This window comes from Oryctolagus cuniculus, chromosome 2 (genome assembly GCF_051225735.1).
Source record: "Oryctolagus cuniculus isolate XC-2025 breed Fujian yellow rabbit chromosome 2, ASM5122573v1, whole genome shotgun sequence".
NCBI lineage: Eukaryota > Metazoa > Chordata > Mammalia > Lagomorpha > Leporidae > Oryctolagus > Oryctolagus cuniculus.
This window is the reverse complement of record NC_142868.1, coordinates 30,464,036-30,480,203: the sequence shown is the minus strand read 5'-3', so window position 1 is coordinate 30,480,203 and position 16,168 is coordinate 30,464,036. Positions and strand designations below refer to the sequence as shown.

Genomic DNA, 16,168 nt, shown 5'->3' with positions numbered 1-16,168 from the left:
GGACCCTTTCAAGTCTAGCTGTCAAACTGCCAAGAGGAAAATCCTGCCACCCGCAAACTCAAAAATTAAAATTCAATGCTGAAGCATCCCTTGGTGCATTATTAGGAATTTTACAATCAGTGTTGGAATGAAATGGGCTTATCAGGTACTGTGTCTTTCACTCATCCTTCTTGATGTTTTTATTCCTTTATTTCTGTACTGTACACAGCTCTTTCAAAGTTGAATCTGTATTGAAATATTTTCTTTATTCATTGCCAAGATCCAAGCACTGGCGTTTTGATGTCAGTTCACAGTGTCTCCCCTGTCCTGGAGCTCATTCTCCCCATGCACAGGACTGCACAGGACTCCTGTGACCCTCACCCCAGTTGTCTGGTGGATTTGCTTCAGGTTGCACCTCGCCTGTCCTTTCTGACAGACTGACCATTGCCTTGTCCTCTGATGACCTTCATTCCACTTCTGGTGCTGCCTGGATTCTCCACTAGATTCTCTGATCATTTTATTCATTTGTAGTTTCTTCCTCCTCTCTTAAACATTGGGTTTCCCTTACTCCGGTCTCCTTTGTTATATTTTCTTATTTTATATATTCTTCATAGATAATCTCTTTCATTCTTTGTGCTTCACAAACATGCATGAGCCGAGGTTTCCTGAACATACCTTTGTTCTTCCTCCATCTGGGTCACCTGAGGAACTCCTGGGAAACCCAACTCATGTGTGAGCATTTGGCTTAGTAGCTAAGATACTGATGAAGATGCCTCCCCACTCCATACCAAAGTTTGAATCCTGGCTCTGGATTCCAGCTTCATGCTAATGTGCACCCTCAAGGGCAGCAGGTGATAGCTCAGCCCTGCCCTCCAAATGGGAGACCTGCATTGAGTTTCAAGCTTTGTGAGAGGGAGCCAGTGGATGGGAGTGCACACTCTGTCTCACCGTCCCCGTCCCTCTCTGATGAAAAAGAATAAAATTTACAGAATTTTGTTGCACTTTGTCTCCTCTCATCCTGGTGCCTATCACCTGGATTTATATTTCTCTGTCTTGATGGGAGTTCCTTGGAAGGAACAAAGAGCTCTTTTTCCTTTCTCTAGTATCTAGCACAGTACCTATGACACAGTGTCCATGTAATTAAAATCCATTGAATACTTGAAATAGTATCGTAAGATTAAGTGGTGCAGAAGTGTTTTTTTTCTTTTCTGTTTAATTTTAAGGAAAAGGGATAGCTTTACTAGTTCATTATATTTCTGAGTAAATCAGCATTATTGGCAGAATTTTCTTTCTGAATCACATATTGGATTATATTGTTCCATTGCTTAAAACACTTCCATTACTTCCTCATCGCCCATCCTTCTGTGATGATAATCAGATGAACATAATTCACAATGATTGATCCCTCTCTCACCATTTACTTATAGATCTGTAATGCGGCCTACTCTCTAAGCTGTAGAATATTAAGGTGCATACGTCTGGTTCTGTCCTTCACTGTACTGTAATGAGATATTTGCCATATATTTTAGACCTTTATCTCTCACTACCTCAAGCACAGCACCTTGACATTTAATGTAATCCACAGAAGTCTGTCTTATAACCTGCTCCACAGAACTTTTAATGAACTGTATCCAAAAAGACAGTTGCGTTCTGGATCTGAGTCATCTTTATTGTCTACAGATGTGACCGGCACCTAGAAAGTGGTCTCTGCTTTAGATAAGAGTTCCTAGGAGACTACAAGGCCATAGTTACTGCTCGGACAGCTGAGTGTCTCCGGCATGCTTGTATTGGTTCATTGGATATTCACAGCATAATACTGAGTCATAAATTTGGGGTTAGGCATCTTCTTTCTGCCACCCTTGTTCTCTTAAAGGTTGAGTCAAATGAAAGCATATTCCTGCATCATGGCACTGGCATTCAGTGCCTTTTGCTCCTAGTTTTCCTGACTGATGGGAGTGAGCAGCGTGGATGAGGATAAATAACCAAAAACAAAACTGCATTCTGGAACATTGCTTTGAAATTTCATTTTAGAAAACCAAGGGATCCTCACACTGAAAATGACTGGTTATCTACTTGCATATGACCATACGTTTATCACAAATGCTAAGACAGGAGTGGGATGTTGTTATTTTTCCTCCTCTCTAATAAAAAAGGATAAAACTTATCTTAATGTTGATATCAAAAGACTAGGCAACGTCAAGTTGCTTTGTTTATGTATATATCTGAGAATATAACCAAAGAAGCATCCCGTGTCACCAGGAAAGAATATACTCAGAGTTAAGAATTCAAATTTTGGGGCCGGCACCGCGGTGTAGTGGGTTACGCCTCTGCCTGCAGTACCAGCATCCCATATGGGTGCTGGTTCCTGTCCCAGCTGCTCCTCTTCCAATCCAGCTCCCTGCTGATAGCTTGGGAAAGCATTGGAAGGTGGCCCAAGGGCTTGGGCCCCTGCACCCACGTGGGAGACCCAGAAGAAGCTTCTAGTTTCAGATTGGCCCAGCTCCAACCCTTGTGGCTATTTGGGGAGTGAACCAATAGATGGAAGACCTCTGTCTGTGTCTCTCCATTTCTCTCTGTCTGTAACTCTACCACTCAAATAAATAAATCTTTTTTTAAAAAAAGAATTCAAACTTGGCATCATCTTGATGTTTGTTCAGGTGTGCAAGCAGAAATTGCAGGAAAAGAAAACTAGGATTATTTTTGCTGCTTCTAGAGAGATAATTATAGGGAAGGAATAAAAGGGTCTGTGGTTGTGTGGACTTAACTGAAGTGGATGGGGCTGCGTTCTCCACCTGGCCATCTGCAATGTACAGAGTTTTAATTCCAGTAACACGCTGGGAAGACAAAGTGAAATATAAAAAGAACATGAGCATAAAGGCATAGGCAGTCATAAGACTGTAGTTGATATGAAGAATTTCAGCAGGGAATAGTTTTCTAATGTAAAAACAAATCCTCCAGATAATTAAGTAATCAAAAATAAATGGTTAAATAAGTGGTTAAATAAGCAAGCAGACTGCTAGATTTTATTACCTTTTAGGTATCTGTAACATTTAAGGCAGTAGTCCTCTGTCTTGTCACATCAAGAGTCCCCTTTGTATAATAAGTATTTTGTAATGTTCCCTTTACAATCCTGAGATATACTATTACACTCATGAAAAGTTGAGTTTCTCAGCTGTTACACTTCCTACCCTGCTCTTTGCTAATGCCCCTGGGAAAGCAGCAGAGCGTGTTCTAAGTGCTTGGGCCCTGCACCCATATGGGGGATCTGCATGAAGCTCCTGGCTTCTGGCTTTGATTGTAGCCATTTAGGGAGTGAACCAGAATATGGATTCAAGGTCTCTTTCTCCCTCTCCCTCTCCCTCTGCCTCTGTAACTCTGCCTTTCAAATAAATGAATTAATTAATTTTTATATTTTTTATTTATTTATTTTTTTTATTTTTGACAGGCAAAGTTAGTGAGAGAGAGAGAAAGAAAGGTCTTCCTTTTTCCATTGGTTCAACCCCCCCAAGTTGCCGCTATGGCTGGCGTGCTGCACTGATCAGAAGCCAGGAGCCAGGTGCTTCCTTCTGGTCTCCTATGCGAGTGCAGGGCCCAAGCACTTGGGCCATCCTCCGCTGCCTTCCCGGGCCACAGCAGAGAGCTGGACTGGAAGAGGAGCAACAGAATCTGGTGCCCCGACCGGGACTAGAACCCAAGGTGCCAGCGCCGCAGACGGAGGATTAGCCTAGTGAGCTGTGGCGCCAGTAAAGATTTATTTATTTATTTGAAAGTCAGAGTTACACAGAGAGAGAAGGAGTAGCAGAGAGTCTGAGAGAGAAAGAGAGAGAGAGAGAGAAAGAGAGAATTTTTCCATTTGCTGGTTCAATCCCCAATTGACTGCGACAGCTGGAGCTGCACAGATCCAAAGCCAGAAGCCAGGAGCTTCTTCCGGGTCTCCCACCTGGGTGCAGGGTCCCAAGGGCTTCAGCCATCTTCTACTGCTCTTCCAGGCCATAGCAGAGAGCTGGATCGGAAGTGGACCAGCTAGGACTCTAACCGGTGCCCATATGGGATTCTAGGACTGCAGACAACAGCTTTACCTGTTACGCCACAGAGCCAGCCCCAAAATTTAATTTAATAAGATTAGTGTGTTACCGTAATTATATGAATATAAATGGGGTGAATATGTGCACTATAGCATATAAGTACTGAAGCTCATGTCTATAGCCAAAGATTATGAAACTCTATTCTTAAACCTGTACGTGGAGTCACCATGGATGTGACAGTTACAAAAGCAGACTGATTTCAATTTTATGACTCTGATTATATTCACAGAATTGTTGTTGAAATGGTAAACAACTCTTGGAAAGTTCTTGCTTCTGCATAGTCTTATAGTAGTTAGATTCATGGAGAAATGTTTTATATAACAATATGAAATATCTATATAATTTTCATATTTTTATTTTGTACCAAAATCATAGACTGTGTACACTGAACTGAGTTGGATTCTAAGCTTAATTAATTTATGTTCTATTTGCCCTATTAAATGAATGCCTGGCAGAGTACTCAAAATTTGTGCTGGATAAAGAACAGATCTTTTTTGTCTTATTCCTTGAAGGTCTGAAGCATCCTTGACCATTATTATTATTTTGTTTAATGCTTTCCCTTAAAACTGATCTAACCTCTGCTGAGGTAGCCCCCATACCCTTTAGATCCTTCACATCTCAAACAAAATTAACTTCCTGGGAGGCCTCACTTATATGGGCTTTTCTGAAAGTTCAAGTGTGTGAACCACTTGAGTTACGCAGAAATGTTATAGCACAGTTGTCTCTCTTTCCTATACCTACTGTGGTGCTGGAAGACCTGTTCATTTGCATCAGGATTCTTTCCTGAGGGACATAAGTGTGGTTACCTTCTGATTATGTGAGAGGGAAAGAGAATGACTTGCACAGCTCTAAGTTTGACCTAAGAAATTAGCTGTTATAGATGTCATAATTTACTCTGACAATTCTGTGTCATTACTACCAGAAATTTATTAAAGACAGGTGCTATTTCAGGTGGAAGATGAATAGCTTTGTATTTAAAGAGGGAGGCTACATGTATTCTTTGAGCAAGATTTTAAACAATTTATTTTTTAAAAGATTTATTTTATTAATTTGAAAGGCAGAGTTCCAAAGAGAGAGAGAGGGAGAAATAGAGGTCTTCCATCTGCTGGTTCACTCCCTAAATGATTGCAACTACCAGGAGAGGGCCAGGCCAAACCCTGGAGCCAAGAGCTTTATCTGGGTCTCCTACATGGGTGCAGGAGCTCAGAACCTTGGGCCATCTTCCATTGCTTTCCCAGGCACGTTAGTAGGGACCTGGAAACGAAATGGAGCAGCAAGGACTCAATCTAGCTCCCATATGGGATGCTAGTGTTGTAGGTGTCAGTTCAACCCAGTATGCCAAATACCAGCCCAACAATTAATGTTTTACCTATGTAAGGAACCACCTCCAAAACTGTTGTTTACTTATATACTCATATTGATTTTTGCTGTTCATATTGCAGATAACAAGAAAAAGTTATTTATTTCTAGTAATACCCTATTTGCTAGATGACCATGTACCATATAATCTATCATAACAGATGGTTGCAAATATATCTGTAAATAAAAATTTGTTTAATTGTAGGAATTTATATTCCAACTATATTTGATGATGCAGTCCTTTTTTCCTGTTTCATATCTCTTTCTTAAGGTGGATATTAGTGTGATTTCATAATTGTAATATTTGACAGCCTTATAAATACTTTGCTTTCATTCTGTTTTTTGGCTGTGTTCTTTATCTAGGAACATGGATCAGTAGGGTTTTCATTCATCAGAAGTATTTCATACTATGGCAAGGATTTGAAAACTTATTTAATTAATTTTTCTGGTCACGATGAATTACATGTCCATCGATAGGACCCTGTATCTACTGTGATACATTTTGGCATAACTAAGAACACTTCAGAGATATCACCATAGTGTCTACTGGTGCTAGTGTATAATCATGACCTTCTTTATTGTAAATATTCTGCCATTTGCAAGTCTCATTACCAATTCAATTTTGTAATAGAGAGTAAGTTTTTCTTTTGTCACAGATAATTTATTCCAGTGAAGAATATTATTTTCATCTCCAAGCCTGCTGTAGGTATCATTAGTTTCTACATATGCAGGCTGATGAAACTATTTTGCCATTGTTTCCTTACCATCTTCTCAGTAGGTATAAGAAAGTGATGCTATTTTTAACTTTGCTTATGTTACCTTATTCAGTCCTCAGAAAAGTCCTGGTGAGTTGATACTTTCCCCAAAAAAAATTACATGTGAGAAAAAAAACCAGGAAATAGTTTATATTGTCTAAAATAAAACTAAGAGTGGTAGTTAAGAAATTTTTTAAAGTCAGATAGGTTTGGGTGAAAATTTGTTCTTTAACCAGCTGTGTGACCTTGAGCAAGTGGATGAAACTCCATATGAGAAATGTGAATAATATGATCTATTTCAGAATATTATAGCTAATTAAATTAAATAAAAGAGATAACTGGGGTGAGCAGTTGGCACGGCCATTAACATAGCCCTTGGGATGCTCACATCTTGTAACAGAGTGCCTGGGTTCGAGTCCCAGCGGTGCTCTCAATTTCACATTTCTATAAACACGTAATCTGGGAGGCAGTAGGTGGTGGTCAAGTACTTGGTTTCCTATTGCCCCCAGTGGAGACCCAAAATTCCCAGCACCTGGGTCCAGCTTGAGACAGTCCCAGATGTGGCACACATTTGGGAACCAATAGATGGAAGATGTCTCTGTCTCATATCTCTCTCTCTCTCTCTGTCTCTCTGCCTTCCACAATAAATAAATAATTGTAAATTACATATAACTGATATAATGTACCATCTGAACATAGTTGTTATCCCAGAAATGGTATCTATTAGTGGGGTCAATAGTTTCTCAGAGTTTGCAAGTGTTATAATCAAGAATTACCATATAGCAAATATGAAGCAAATTTTTATTTTTTAATTTAAAATTTTTCTATTTATAAAAAGGGAACAAACTTCATGTATTTCATATATACAATTTTAGTAGCAAAATGATGCTCCTGTTTTACCCTTCCTTATTTCCTCACTCCTATCCTTCTTCCTTCTTTTCTAGTTTTTCTTTTAAATACATCTTGCCTTGTCTTTGCCCTCTTGCTATCATGGGCCCGTGCTGCTCTGCACCACCAGGGCATGTGGCCTTCAGGCCACCAGCCCTGTGCTTCCTGGCCTGCATGCTCTTCCACGTGGCTGGCTCCTGGTACTCTATACCAAATTTTGCTAGTAGAACCATAGAAATAATTAATACCTCAGGTCTCAATGTATGGACGTTAACAATGATGAAAGATAGATACAGACATTTGGGAATCAAATACTAGGCAAAGTACTTTTAAAAAGTGTTATCAGGCTTTTAAGAAACACATGTATAGGATCCTGTCTGTCTTATTACTGGTAGAACTCAGCTGAATTTAGAAGGTTCTAGTATTCTCCATGGCTGAAGTTGGGAGTCTGAAACCCTGATGCTTATGCTCTATTCTAGATCATAGCTACAACTCTTTCAGGGTATAAGGAAAAGAGAGAATATTTCCACAATGATAGATCTTTGGTTATATAGTTACCAGAGACTGTTACAGATGATTGCTGTCAAGGCACAACATTCTCAAGCAGTCCATGACCTTGAAAGTTTAGGCAAACACCAGAGAAAAGCACTAAAAAAATCCCATTGGATTTGTGGAAAAACTCCAGAAGAAGCTTAATAAATATCCACAGAGAGTTGTTCAGTTGCCTGAGATTGTATGGGACCAATATACCAATAGCCTTGGACAATTTGAAAGGGAATTTAAAAATCATAAAAGACATACAGGATAGTTAAACTAGTTTTTGATAAAGTAGGTTTACCTGCTAGACCAAAAAGCCCTTCAGATCCTAAGAAGGATGGAGAGTCTCTCTCATACTGCGTGTTGCTTTGAGTGATGGTCCAGAGGCTCAGACAGTCGTCTTCAGATGCTAAGAGGCCGCCTTTGTGATGTTACCAAGCCAGAAACATTTAACCAACTGTGGACTGTTGAAGAACAGAAGAAACTTGAACAGCTGCTCCTGAAATACCCTCCAGAAAAAGTAGAATCTTGACGCTGGCAGAAGATAGAGGATGAAATGGGCAACAGGACAGCAAAACAGGTTGCAAGCCGAGTACAGAAATATTTCATAAAGCTAACTAGAGCTGGCATTCCAGTCCCAGGCAGAACACCTAACATATTTATTCTCCAAAAAGTCTTCATCAAGCAGAAGACAGCTGACTTCTCATGAACCACCAGTGTATACGGATGAAGATGATGACCGATCCTGTTGAACAGTGATTGAAGAGGCATCGGATGAAGAAATTGTTTCTACTATGTATAGGAATTTACCTGAATGTAAATAACTATTATAGTTTAAAAAGTTAAAGAAGCAGAAACTTCAGCAAATGCAGGCTGAAAGTGGATTTGTGCAAGATGTTGGCTTCAAGTGTGGTAATTGTGGCATAGAACCTATCGAGGGTGTTCGGTGGCACTGCCAGGATCGTCCTCCGTAAATGTCTGGATTTCTGTGATCCTTGTTCAGATTGTCTACACACAACAGATATCCACAAGGAAGATCACCAGTTAGAACCTATTTATTGGTCAGAGACATTCTTAGAGACTACTGTGTGTCCCAGCGCACCAGGTATAATTACCTTGACCCAAACTACTTTCCAGCAAACAGATGACATGGAAGAGAACATCATTTCCTAGTCCTCTTCAACACATAGCAGAAGTATCATTGTTAAGTATGTGCACAGTTTGCAAAGATTCTCTACTTTCCCTGAAATGACACTCACAGCATGAGAGCTTCCTTCGTGTTCCTGTCAAGTACAGCCCTGCACAATTGTGGCTGTAGATCACTGTGCAGCAGCTGAACACTCCTGGTGAGCAAAGGGTTAGGTGAGGACCTTAAATGGGTGAGATGGAAATGAGAGCACACATTAAAGGGAGAGTAAACTCCAAAGGTTTCAGAGAGCTTGGGCACAAGTATGATGAGCAGAAAACAAAAAGTATTTATATTAAAGCACTGTAATATCTTTCAGTTTTGTGAAAATAGTTTTCAGCACAGAAACTGACTTCTTTAGACAGAGTTTTAACCAATGACAGTGTCTGCATCTAGGATACCACTTTAAAAGAACTCACTGTCTCAGTGGTTGTCGTTGATGGCCTTTAGTAAATTGGAGCTGCTTACCTATTGATGTATCTAATTTCTTTTAACCACAATGACCTGTCCTTTTTACCAACAGTGAAGCACTACAGGAGGCAACTGTGGCACTGCTTCCTTAACCAGCTCATGGTGTGTGAATGTTATAAAGTCATCATTCAGATATATGTTTTAAATGTGATATTATACAAGATTTCATATGATGTGCAATTTATGGTGAAAAGTGCCAGTGATAGTAACTGTGTAAAGTCTCTGATTCACAACATTAATTCCTTTAAAATACACAGCCTTCTGCCTCTGTATTTGGAATTGTCAGTACAACTCATCAAAGAAAACTGCCTAGTATAAAATCATTTATATGGTAATAATTTCCCTCTTTTGTAGTCTGCACAAGATCCATAAAATATTTTATTTCTATTACTATTTAAATAAGTAATTAAATTTATATTGCAGTGAGCAAGAGTTCACATGCATTCTTTTATTATTATTATTATATTTTTTTGGACAGGCAGAGTAGAACAGTGAGAGAGAGAGAGACAGAGAAAAGTCTTCCTTTCCATTGGTTCACTCCCCAAATGGCCGCTACGGCCGGCGCACTGTGCCTATCTGAAGCCAGGAGCCAGGTGCTTCTTCCTGGTCTCCCCTGTGGGTGCAGGGCCCATACACTTGGGCCATCCTCCACTGCCTTCCCAGGCCACAGCAGAGAGCTGGCCTGAAAGAACACATGCATTCTTTTCTGCTGATAGATTTTGTTGTGTATCATTTAAAACATTTTGTATGTTTCTTCTTATCTATATACAGTATGTTCTTGAATAATGTTCATTTGTCAGGAGAACTGTGAGAAGTAAACTATGTGGATACTGTCCATTTATGTTATAGAAAAAAAATAAATACATCTAAAATCAGTTATAAGATTACTAATTCATGGATTATTCAACAACTGAATTATAATTTGAAAATCATGCATTGGCAATTATACCTTGTCCAAAATTTTAGAAAATTATTTTAAGAAATCAATATTGATGTAGTATAGACAATTTGATCTAATTTTGCAAAGATGTTTCATTTTACCTGCTGATCTATATATAGATCAGCAAATATTTATATTAATATATGGGCCACCAAAGAAAATTCATAGGCTACTTCATACCTCGAATATTTATTGAAAATCTATTACCCACCACATAATCAATGCTATGCTGTGAGCAGGAGATACATAATAGTGAACAAAATAGATTTGTCTTGAAGATCTATGCTCTAGTATCTCTTTTTTGTTTATTTTTTGATGTTATCACAATGTGTAGACTTGCTTCAATGAGCACAGAATGCAGAACTGGATTTCATTTTACTGCATATGGAGCAAAAATGTGACTTACACTGGAGACAGAAAATTTGTTATTGATGATTTCTGGAATGTGGTCATAGCAGGGTACCTTTAAAAATATTAAGGAAGATTGTTATATTTGTCATTTTTATCTGTGGTTTATCTACCATTTACCATGTCATGGGTCAGTATATAATACTAAATTGTGCTTTACCATTTGTTACTAACATTACTTCTTTAATAAAAAACAAAAGACTCAAGTGCTATGTGCTGTGCATTTAGGAGGGTATTCAAGAGTTGACTTGACTTATCTGCAGTTACACTATTAAGGAAAGCCACAACTTCATGCCAGGGCTTCTCTTCTTAATTTCACAGTTATGATATTTCAGTAAACTGTGAAAAGTTTGAAATCTTTTTTTTGTTCCCAGCATATGCTTCTGTTGTTACATATTTATTAACTGATGGGCATATTTTGATTTGAATTGTGGTGGTAAATCTTTAAAATATCCATGTTAAGAACATATGATACCTTAAGAAATGTAACCGTCTAAACCAAAAAGTATATGGATGAGTATTCATCAAGGAGGAAATCTTCAAGCTGTCATTTTACCTCTTCTTATTGACCTTTATGTGAACAGTTAATTTATAATGTTGCCACATAGTGCTTATAAATGTTATTTCTTCTAATACTTAAACATAGTTTACTCAGTGCTATTTTATAGTTATTTCTACATGTTCTTTGAAAAAGTAATATTTTATAATTTCGTACAAATTGACTATGAGAATATTAGTTGTAAGTTGTTTACTACGGTTGATCAGAAACTTTAAGATTATAATTGTATTGAATAAACAGGATTAATTTATGCTTTTTACTTAGACTGGACAAGATTAATGTGTTAGTCCTTTCAAATTATTCAGTTGCATATGCAAATAGGCATTTCTCCTCAAGCAAACCAAGCAAATCATCTAATTAAAATGGTATAGACCCATATTCATTGCACAAAAGATTGTATTCTGATATTTAATCTCAAAGAAAGCACTTCTAAAAAGTTTGTTTTAACAATTAAGCAATAAATGTTCCTGCAAGATTAATTTATACCAAAAATTAATGTTGTGCTTAGTGACATCCTAGGTGTTAGAATCTCTTGTATGTAGTTCTAGGGTTGTATATTATAAGATTTGATTATATATATACACACACACACACACACATATTTGTTGCCTACATATCTTTTCGAAATATCTTTTAAAAATGTATAAAATGGATCTCTGGTCACGTTTTGTTTTTGGTCTGTCCTGGGTCGTGTGTTTGCAGAGCGCCCCCTCCACTACAGAGAGAACGTGCTGGAGCAGGTCCTTCGGTGGAGTTCTCTAGCTGAGCCTGGCTCTGCGTGTCTTGTGGTGAAGAGATTCTTAACTGTGGACACAATCGAGCACTGTAGAGGTAGGTGCCAGGGTTCCACAGCACAACCGCAATTGAAAACGCAAGTGGTTAAAGGATAACTATTATGGTACAAGTGGTATTTGAAAATATGAAAATGAGTAGATAAAAGCTGAATCTTCTCGTATAGCATTGTAGAGCAGAACACAAAATATATGAATAGGAGGAAATTTTCCTAAGGTGTAGTGCTAAAATAATAGATAATTTTGATCAACTTGAAAGTTTTGGAAATGAGTGACTTTTTCCAGGTTGGTTTACTATACCTGTGCTTATTTTTTCTAATTTAAAGGTTGATGGTGAATTTTCATTCTGCATTATGTTTCTATTTGAAAGTTTTCTGGGCATTCAAGAAGTAAAAGTTATACAGGCTCTGAGGTTAGCGTATGCTTTAAGTCTCACCTTTTTTTTTTTTTTTTTTTTGCAGTTACATTGATAAATAAATCAGTGCAAAATAAATATTTTGCATCCAATTGGAAAAAGACAATGCACACATTAGATTAAATAAGAAGTTAGCTTGCAGAAATGGACCCTATAAAGGAAATCTCTGAGGCTATTTATCAGAAGATATTTCATTTTATAACATCATTCATCAGCCATACAAAATTATCAACTTAAATATTAGCCTACTATACATTTATTGAATGTTGAGTCCTGCCTAACGATACCTTCATATGGGCAGACCTATTGATTTCAAGGACCTTATATATTCCCCACCTCAGTGGGGAATCTATGAACGCTATCCTAGCTCTCAAAGTCAGTTATTCTTTCATTTTATTATTGAGATAAAAGAAAGCAACTACCTTATTACAAAACACTGTCAATATTATGTAGTATGTATGATTCATTCCCATGGTTCCTTTTCTTTTGGAAACTGACATGTTTCCTGACCAGTTTTATCTTCTGGGTGATAATTATTTTTCTTTTTCTTTCTTTCTTTCTTTCTTTTTTTATTTATTTATTTATTTATTTATTTATTTATTTATTTTGACAGGCAAAGTGGACAGTGAGAGAGAGAGACAGAGAGAAAGGTCTTCCTTTGCCGTTGGTTCACCCTCCAATGGCCGCCACTGCTGGCGCACTGCAGCCAGCGCATCCCACTGATCCGAAGCCAGGAGCCAGGTGCTTCTCCTGGTCTCCCATGGGGTGCAGGGCCCAAGCACTTGGGCCATCCTCCACTGCCCTCCCTGGCCATAGCAGAGAGCTGGCCTGGAAGAGGGGCAACTGGGACAGAATCCGGTGCCCTGACCGGGACTAGAACCCAGTGTGCTGGCGCCGCAGGCGGAGGATTATGCTATTGAGCCACGGCGCCGGCCTTTCTTTTTCTAATACTATCCCAGAATATCTCTAGTTGTCCACATTACAAACTGTTTGCAAGTTATGCCTACACCTAATACCTTGGCTCTTATTTGAATACTGGAAGCCTGGTTACATGAATATAAGCGGATGAATAAGATCTTGAAATCTTATTATACAAAGGAATGGCATGCATGTGTGGTGGGCAAGAACAGCATTCTGTGTTGGTAATCTTTGAAGATAAAATTAGCAGTGTACATACTGAGGTGATATAGAATCCTCACATATCAGTATAATCTTTGTTATTTAAGGGCAATTAGAAATTGCACAGTGACAAACTACATCAGATCTACCCACAACCTGTGGTAAGAAGATTGAGTGCTATACTCATGCTTCACTTAAAGCATTGCATCCCCTTGACAGGCTGTGAGTGAGTCCCATTGTAAACACTTCAAGGTCTAGACTAAGCATCCTGCATACAAACTGGAGAACCCAAGCAGAGGAAGAAAGTCTGCGTGTGAAGTGATATTTTCAGAGATTTGCATGAAACATTCTCGGGAGTAAAATGCCATTGAACTTATGCATTACTCTTATTTCCTTCACTTTTCTAAGAAGATGGAAACTTTAAACAAATCCCTGTCCCTGCACTATCCTTACCTCATCAGTATGCGACTTGTTGCTATACCATCTGCAGTTCCTTTTACTAGGAAATTAGGTCTTTTTGCAAGAGAAAAGAATCAGGTTTTAGAGTAATACTATTAGTAAATACATTAGTTAGACCATTTTCTGTTAGCAGGTACCTGTTTTGGATGAAAAATAAATTTACCATGTTTAAAATATTTTAAATGTCTAGCCTATATTTTTATTAATGTTTTCAATTAGAATTTAGTTTATGTTGATTATCAAAGCAAAATAATATGTTTTGTTATAGTTGATTTTAAATTTGGGATTCTCCTTTTTAAATAAACTCTGATCTGTTTCTAAAATCAGTTTCTTAAGTCATGATTTTGACTGCTGGTTGTTTCTTTCAGAAACCTGGAGCTTATTAATTACTTGTATGGAGTATTCTTTGTGATAGATTCTGGGTAGCTTAGCTATTCAGTCTACTTTGTCTCTGTCTTGGCAAGTGATTCCTAAATCAATCACAATGACCACCTACTCCAGAATTATTGCTCCATCCATTACATCCACTCCACCTGAACATTAGGATCTAAAAAGAAAACAATGAAAGTAAATCAAATGTGATTTCTATGTCAATTTGTTAGCAGAAAAAACTGGAGTGATCTCAGAAATAGTTTTTCTTCAAAGCAGAAAAAAATAATGTTAAAGGTTTTTCTTCTTTTATTCTAACCTGGGGGCAGAGTAGAAATCAGTCATTTGAAAACAAGGGTAATTTGTCTCAACAAATTTTTTTCTATAAAGCAAATCACCAATGTGTTAACATTTTGTTCAAATATAATGTTGTTCTAGGACATATTTGTACCTTGTCCCCCCCCCCATATTTGTTACATAGTTGCCACGAATTTTACTGTTTTTATATCTAGGTATCTACATGTACACACACACATAGGCATGACTTGAGTTTCAGTAATTGTAGGACAATTGTTCTGATTTATGGAACAATTTGACTTTTATTTTTGTTTGATATTATGTTTTCATTACTTTGCTAAATCAAGAATGTTATCACATAAGAAAGATTTGCTGCAGTTTAAAGTTTTTAATTTATTCAGTTTTCTTACTTTATCTGAACCATTTACAATATAGACATCACAACTATAAATAGATTTTAGGATTGTTTCTGCTCACCCACTTAAGGTAATAAGATAATATATTTTTAGAAATATGTAGCAGTAGATGAACTGTCGCCTCTACTTAAAAATCAGTTCTGCGTTTTTCAAAAACGGTCTTTTATTTCTCAGAAACATTTTGTGCCATTGCCATTATTATAATGAGGAGTTAATTAACTTGAAAAGAGATAATAGTTCCCAATTTCTTTTCTGCTCTATGGATTAAAAACTGAGACTTTGAGATAGGAAGAATAAAACTTCATTGGTGTTGCTGTTAGTCACAGCTAATCTTACTACAACATCTTTTGTTACTATCTTTTTATATTTTGTTAAATTTCAGTAGCTATTACAAGTAAAACATCAGCTTCTGTAAGGTTCCATAATAAATAGTTTTTTTCTTGTGAAAGTCTTATTTTAAGCATGGGAATCCTTGAAAACTGTCTCATAGAATTTGAAAGATAAAAATCAAGTCTTAATGATTTATTTCAGAAGAAATACTTTAAAGATATAAAATATTACTGAAATGCATATCCATGTGGATTTCTAAAGTTGGATCTCTGGGTTTCACAGACACTTTTGGATTAAATTTACATTAGATGACAGTAGTTCAAAATGTAACTGCTTCTGACAAATTCATACCTTGAAACCTGAACCATTTGCTCCCAATGGACTTAAGAAAATAAAATAATATTTCAGCAAAAATAGCACAAGTCTTTAAGTTGTGGTCTTCCTGAGATAATTCATTTTCCATTCCACATAAAATCATCTTCAATCCAAAAGTACAGAAAATATTGAAGATAAGACTTAGCTCACTTCGAGTGGAAGTATTTTTCTGGAAACTTATGGTAATCCTTGGTTTTTACTACCCTGTATGGAAATTCTGATATTGTCTAATACTGTTAATTCCATAGCAGGAAAACCAAAGAATTTCTACTCTGTTTCATGCAAGTATGTGCTATAGAAAATTAAAAGATTGGTAAGCCTTATCTTTACCAAAGCCAACACCTATTTAAACAAATGATTATAGACATAGCATGTAGCAAGTGGCTACTCTAGGCCAGGATGTTCATGCAGAGCTTTTGAGCACAGCAAA

At 37.3% G+C, this 16,168-nt stretch overlaps 1 protein-coding gene and 1 pseudogene across 15 annotated transcripts in view; both read left to right on the top strand.

Moving 5' to 3' along the window:
• The window catches only part of ARAP2 (ArfGAP with RhoGAP domain, ankyrin repeat and PH domain 2), a 209,370-nt gene that overhangs the window by 158,168 nt on the left and 35,034 nt on the right, over nt 1–16,168 (top strand). For 14 of the 15 annotated variants that reach the window (XM_070069629.2, XM_070069624.2, XM_089327077.1 and 11 more), the window contains one exon: nt 11,870–11,998. In XM_070069629.2, coding sequence (XP_069925730.1) covers nt 11,870–11,998 — 129 coding nt within the window. Of the gene's footprint in view, nt 1–11,869; nt 11,999–13,711; nt 13,855–16,168 lie in introns of those variants that run through there. The other variant, XM_089327078.1, reaches the window with a different exon arrangement.
• On the top strand, nt 7,497–8,898 carry LOC149127714 (ZZ-type zinc finger-containing protein 3 pseudogene; annotated as a pseudogene).